General features: G+C 35.6%; 1 protein-coding gene across 1 annotated transcript in view; it reads right to left on the bottom strand.

Annotated features, from left to right (window-relative positions):
• Window positions 1–7431, bottom strand: part of BRD7 (bromodomain containing 7) — a 40371-nt gene that overhangs the window by 24395 nt on the left and 8545 nt on the right. Inside the window, exons 3-4 of the mRNA XM_008578250.1 lie at window positions 2768–2897; window positions 2173–2230 (exon numbers count right to left, since the gene is read on the bottom strand). Coding sequence (XP_008576472.1) covers window positions 2173–2230; window positions 2768–2897 — 188 coding nt within the window. The remainder of the gene's footprint in view (window positions 1–2172; window positions 2231–2767; window positions 2898–7431) is intronic.

The following is a 7431-nucleotide window of genomic DNA, read 5'->3' on the forward strand; positions in this document are numbered from 1 at the left end:
GGGAGCGCCGCCACACTTCCCAAGCGGCACACTGTAGCAGTGCGCCACCGGGCCGGCCCCTCCATATTAGTTTCTAATTAACAGACTTGAACTCCTGGTCCATGTATGCATATTTTCTCAATCAATGGATACAAATTCTATTGTTTGTATGCAGAGGTGTTCAAAAAACTAACTTTAAAAAAGGTCCTCTTAATACTCCAATATTTGAAAACCAGCACTTTTTAGCTCGGGTTCTCAATTCCTGCCGTACATGGGAATCATCAGAGGGGCTTTAAAAAAATTCCAATGGGGGGAGACAGGAAGACTCATCTTAGAACCATTAAATCAGAATCTCTTGGGGAAGGAGGGAAAGATCCAGGTACTGGTATTTCCAGGGCTGAGTACTGGTGTTGGTATCTGACTATCTGGCACTGGTATTTCCAGTATTGCCAGAGTTGAGAATCAATGCTCTATATGATTAAGTCATTAGACTGATTCTTTTTCTCTGCAAACTTTTCATACCAAAGTTTTCCTTACTCCAAATAATAGCAACAGTAAAAATGGTTTAAAAAATAGTAACAACTTTTAAAACGTATTTACCATACTGCCAGGCCCAGTAGTAGGTACTTCATGTATTCTGTATCTATTCCTCCCAAAAGCCATCAAGGTGGTGGTATTCTCACTTACGGATGAGGACAGTGAAGCTCAGAAAGGTCAAAATCATTTGTTCTGGGTCATAAAGCTAATAAAAGATAGAGCTGGAATCTGAATTCAGGACTATGTAAACCTGCCTTTGTTTTTCACAGGATGCCTAAGCAGTGAAATGAAAAACTAATGACAATAAGCAAAAAATTCCAGTCTGAAACTTACACATCACAATGTGTGTTGTCCATATAGTTACCGTGAATAAGAACAGTGCTCATCTCTGGATGACCTCTTGCCACTACTTTTCACAGCAAATTATCTACACTCTCTAAAATTAGCTATTTTAATATAGAGCTCCACCTAGTTTTGACCAAAAATGGAATTACCAAACATGATCGATTATTATTTTTATTTTTTAATCAGGCTTAGCTCTGAGCCTCAAGGATGAAGACTCATCCAATCACTAAGGCTAATCAAAAGAATGTGAATCTGGGTTCTAACTCCCAAAATGTTCTTAGCAATGCTAATGTCCTTGGACTAAGAGATACTTTTTTAAGTGTTTCTTTTAAGGTAATGTCATTAACCTACATTCTAGTCTTATGTTACAAGAAATAAAACTAAATGGCAGCCAAAACAGATTACAGTCATATCTTCTAATTGGGATGAAATACCCAGTACTTACCTGTTCACTCCTTTGGGACAAGTAATGAATGATTTATTCTAGTATAAAGACTAGAGATATAATTTTCTCAACTACTGTGTAACACCAAAAAAGAAGAAAGGCCAATAATTCTGATCTTAATTGCAAAGCTGAACAGGTGTTGAATACAGATTACACTAGAGGCTTTATCTTAAAAATTACTGATGATGTGTTCTGGGTTGATATATAAGTAGAACACAGTGAGAAGAAAGTCCACTATTAGTGTGCACATACTATAATCATGAATCCTCTGCAAATAACGTAAATATCTTTGAGTTAAAAAGTGAGTAAAGTTTCAAAATAAACATTTTAATAAAGATTGAATTATTCTCGTCCCTTTAAAGAATTTAACATTGGTTTAATCTATATACAGAAATTTTTAGAACAAATTTCTGTACTTAAAAGAGTCATAAATTCTATATACAGTATTTTGTTTTTTCTTCCATATTTAATAATTGCTGAAGACTCACAGCATAATGAGCACTGAATAAACAAATAGAAAGTACTTCCATCTATTGGCAAAGTAGAAATATCTGTATTATTTACTCCTGGTTTAAAGTTTTAACACCAGAAATTACTTTAGATAAAGAGAATTTGCCATTAAGAGTACTGTGTAACACCCTTCAAGTTGCCAGTTAAAACAAATCAAACAAGAACTTCTAAAAGTTAGCTTCTTTGAGTACTTCTATTGTCAGGCAAAATACTTATCATCTACTTTAAAATCAAGTACATTTGGATTTAAGCCACAAAATGTGGCTTTAAATAATCAAAAAATAGAGAAGTGGTTCGAATCCTATATATTTACAATTTCGATTTCTATGTTATAAAAATGTCAAAAAAACGTTTACCTCTGCAACTGTCTCATCAATTGATTCAAAGCTTCTTGAAGAGGTGTTTGTTCTACTTCTAAAGCAAAGAAGAAAGGAAAAGGGTGTTTTAAAAAGGAAGACTCTAGAGAGTACTATTTAGCTTTCTATATGATTTAATTTATATCACTATTAAATATCTCATACAGAAATTCTATTCATTTAAAAAATGTTAAAGTTTTTAAATATCAATTTAAAACTGAAGCTAATTTAAAGCTGTTATGCAGTGAGAGAGAGAGTACAAAATTAAAAAAAAATTTAACTAAAAAGCTTTTAAACTTTAACTTAGAAGCTAAAACCCAGTCACCTTCCCTGGGTTGATTTAATTTATATCACTATTAAATATCTCATACAGAAATTCTATTCATTTAAAAAATGTTCAAGTTTTTAAATATCAATTTAAAACTGAAGCTAATTTAAAGCTGTTATGCAGTGAGAGAGAGAGTACAAAATTTTAAAAAAATTTAACTAAAAAGCTTTTAAACTTTAACTTAGAAGCTAAAACCCAGTCACCTTCCCTGGGTTACAACAATTTCAGCCTCCTCTTTCAGGATAGTTAATTTAGAGTTATTCCAACCTTCTTGTTTGGCTAAAGAGCTTGTGAGAGGCTTCTCAGGAGGTAACTCTAACTGTACAGGGGCATGACACTGGAGGTCTTTTTCTGCCTCATTCTCCACACGGTCTCGATCTCGCTTCTTTTTATCCTCCTAAATGGAACAGAGAGAGATAATTTAGAAATATTTCAGAATCAATACCTTTAAGTACACAAATTATTTTAATTTCAGTGGGAGGAAAAGACACCACTGAAAAGAAAATATTCTTATTAACAAAATCTTAATGTATTTTACTGCCATCTACTGGAAAAAGAAAATCACATGCTCATCAAGAAAAAGAAAGTTTATGCCACTAAAAACCAATTAGAACAATACTGCTATTTCCCAAAGCAATATAACATTCTTAGAAATGAATCTAATAAAAGATGCCCAAGCTCTTTCAGGAAAAATTATGAAACGTTACTGAAGGCCATAGCAGAAGATTTAAATAAAAGAGATATACCATGTTCATGAACTGAAAGATAGTCAATTCTCTCCAAAGTCATCAATAAACTCAATGTAATGCCAATCAAAATTGTAAAACAGGATTTTTCATAGAATTTGACAAGCCAATCATATAATTTATCTTGAAGAGTGAATGATCAAGAACAGTTAGAACAGTTTTGAAAACAGTCACAATAAGACTGGGATCCCCATAATGGCCAGCTGCCAAAAAAAGTGATAACTCTGTGTCATGGGTTTGGATCCTGGTACCAGACAGCATGCCCTGCACCCTCCCCCCCACCCCGAAAGAAAAGAAAAAGATCACAATAAAATAATGTGTCTTACTAGATATTATTTGTATAAAGTGATAAGACAACATAGGCTCAACATAGGGATTGACTGATATACCAACAGAATAGATGAGAAAGCTCAAAAACAGACATATGTACATAGAAAATACTGCATATCACAGAGGTGGAATTAAAAATCAATGACAAAAGGGTGGTGCTAGGACAACTGGTTATCTACATGGAAAAAGAAAATAAAATTAGATCCCTACCTCATGCCATACATGAAAGTAGTTTTCAGATAAAAATGTACAAAAAGCAAAGATTTGAAACTTCAGATAAAAGTAAAGAATATTTAAGGCTTAAAATTAGGAAAAGATTTTCTTAAATAAGACACAAAAAGGATAAATCTTAAAGGAAAAACTTGGTCAATAAGACATCAAATTTATAAATTCTGGCACCTCAACAAAACCCATAAACCAAGCTAAAGATCCAGAGAAAAAGTACTTTTAAAAAATCTGCCATATAGGCCAGCCCGTGGCTCACTCGGTAGAGTGCGGTGCTGATAACACCAAGGCCACAGGTTCGGATCCTATATAGGGATGGCCGGTTTGCTCACTGGCTGAGCGTGGTGCTAACAACACCAAGCCAAGGGTTGAGATCCCCTTACCGGTCATCTTTTAAAAAAAATAAATAAATAAAAATAAAAATAAAAATAAAAAATCTGCCATAAAGTACTTAAAAGACAAATAACTCACAAGATATTAAAAAAGATATATAAAGAGCATCTATAAATTTATCTAAAAAGACAAAGAACCCAAAAGAAAATGGGTAAAGAATATCAGGTAATTCACAGAAGAAACCTGATGTGTCAAGACACGTGAAAACTAGCTCAAGCTCCCTAGAATTCGGGGAATTATAAATTTAAAACCTAGAAGGCATTTCATATCTTTCTGATTGGCAAAAATTAAAATGTTCAGTTCTGATAAAAAAAATGTAGAGAAATCGGACTCTCATACCTTGCAGATGGGTAAGTAAATAGGCACAATCATTAGGAGAGCAATTAGCAGTATCTAGCAAAGCTAGCAAAGCCTGTACCCTCCTTCTCAGCTATTCCTTTCTGCTCATATACTCTAGAGAAACTTCCTTTCACACAGCATACATGGAGACATGTATAAGAACATTACTGCAGGGCCGGCCTGGTGGCGCACTGCTACAGTGTGCCGCTTGGGAGTGCGGCGGCGCTCCCGCCAAGGGTTCGGATCCCACATACAGACCAGCCGCTCACTGGCTGAGCGAGGTGTGGGTGCAACACCGAGGGTTGCGATCCCGTTGCCGGTCCCGGTCCGGTACGGGCGCGACACTGAGGGTTGCGATCCGTTGCCGGTCACGAAAAAAGACAAAAAGGAAAAAAAAAAAAAAAGAACATTACTGCAGCATTGTTTGAAATAGTAAAAAATAAGGAAGAATCCAATGCCTATTAAAAGGAAAATGGATTAATAAGTTATGGCATATTTACATACCAGGTGAAATAAGTGAGCTAAAATTATACTGTATCAACATGGATAATATTCAGAAGCATAATGTCTAGAGTAAAAAAGTTACAGAATAACTGCCTGTTATGAGACAACTGTTCTTATGGTTCTCAAGCTTTAGTATGCATTGGAGTCATCCGAAGTTTCTATGAAAACATAGAAGGCGAGGCCCTGTCCCCAGACTTACTGATCCAGCAGGTATGGAGTAAGCCTGAGAATGAGCATTTCTAAAAAGTTTCTAGGCCACGTGGGTTTTGCTGGTACAGGGATCACACTTTGAGAGTCACTGATACAGAGCTTTGCACTCTATTTTCAGGGTCCAAAGCATATACAGAATATACGATTGGTTTAAAAGCCCCAGAGAACCATGTTATAAACTGTACTCATCTTGCACCTGATCCCAGTTATCATTAATGTAAGTTGATTGGCGTCTGTTTTTTACAGCCTCAGGACATATTCTGTAATAGTAATTTTTAAAAAATGTTTTTGTTTATTTATTTTCAGCTTTTTCTTTTAATCACCAATTTTTTTTTTTTTTTTGGCAGCTGGCTGGTATGGGGATCTGTACTCTTGACCACGGTGTTACAACACCATGCTCTAATCAACTACGCCAACCAAACCAGCCATCCTTTAACAATAATTCTTAACTGGAAAGTTTTATTATCCTTTGCCCAGAAAAACCAGCATGGATCTTTCATAGGTTGGCAGGTTTAGAACTTCTGTTCTATAGCAAAAGACCCATAGAGACCCAGATTCCTTCCTACTAAACATGAAACGTGAAGAGAGAGACAGCTTGAAAGGCAATACACACTCTCACAGGTGTAAAGAACTAAGGCCTAGCGCCAGTGCCAAGAGTCTAGAGCAAGGGTCAGCAAATTTTTTTGTAAATGGCCAGATAGTAAATATTCAAGCTTTGTGGTCTATAAGTTGTGACAGCACAACTACTAAACTCTGCTGTTGCAGAATGAAAGCAGCCATAGACAATATGTAAATGAATGGGTGTGGCTGTGTTCCAAAAAAACTTTTGTTTGCAAAACCAGGTAGTGTTGGCCAAGGTTTGCTGACCCATGGTCTAGATGTCCAGCTTAATCCTTAAGACACTGTGACCTTAGGCAATTCATTTATTCTTACCAGATCACTTTACAACCTTGCAAGATGGAGATCTGATTATTATTTATCTTACAAAGTCAATGAAACAGTCAAATAAGGACGTGAAATGGAAAAGTTGAAAAGTACCAAAGGAAGGTATAGTGTCTCTGAACTACCCCTACCTAGTAACTTTACCTACTGAGGCCGGTCTACAGTAACTACAATATTACTCAGTACAGCAAAAGAATATAGCCTTCTGGGCTGGGGAGTCCAGAATGAAAGAATATAAAAACATATACCTGAAAACTACCCTAAACTGAATGGAAATACTGTATTATGTTATTGCCAGACTGGGAATCAGGAGACCTAGCTTCTAATTCACCACCATGTGCCCTTGAATAAGTAACCACACTGTATTAGTCTGTTTCTCATCTATACAAGAAGCTTTGGTCTCTACATGTCTCTCTCTACCTAAAATTCTGATCCCAACCTTCTAATTTTCTTTTTTTAATGATTCAGAATATATTATAGAGTTCTATTGTGAATGTCACTTAGAACAAACAGATATGTAAAACTGCAAGTTAACATAGTTCTGGTTAATAGTTAGAATACTGTATTTTGTTAATTACATATAGACAGCTAAATAAAAACATTAGTGCCATTTAACTTTAGCCAAGGAAGAAAAGTTTACAGTTACAGCTTATAAAATGTGTTCAAATTCTGGCTTTGCCACTAATATGAGATCACATATAAATTATATAATTAGGTATGAGATCATGGATAAACTATATAATTTTTTGGAGTCTAATTTTCTCATCTTTTTTTTTTTTTTGAGACCGGCTGCACCGCGCTCAGCCAGTGAGCGCAGTGGCCATCCCTATATAGGATCCAAACCTGTGGCGGGAGCGCTGCTGCGCTCCCAGCGCTGCACTCTCCTGAGTGCGCCACGGGCTCGGCCTTCTCATCTTTGAAATAGAGACAACAACACATACCTCAGAGGACTGTTCTGAGGATTAAATAAGGCAGTGTAAGTGAAATTTTAGTGTATTACCTAGCACACAAAGGGCATTCATTCATTCATTCATTCAATAAATAAATGAGGCTCTATTGTGTGGACATACAGTGGTAGATAAAACACACATGGCCCTGCTCTTAAGGAGCTCATAATGTAACAGCAGAGATGGACACCCAACAATCTATTTAAAAAACAAACAAACCAAAAAAAACCCCAAAACATTTCCAGGACAGAATAAATTTTTTTTTTTTTTTTTTTTTTTTTTTTTTTTTTTTTTT

Source organism: Galeopterus variegatus, unplaced genomic scaffold, assembly GCF_000696425.1.
Source record: "Galeopterus variegatus unplaced genomic scaffold, G_variegatus-3.0.2 Scaffold1650, whole genome shotgun sequence".
Lineage (NCBI taxonomy): Eukaryota > Metazoa > Chordata > Mammalia > Dermoptera > Cynocephalidae > Galeopterus > Galeopterus variegatus.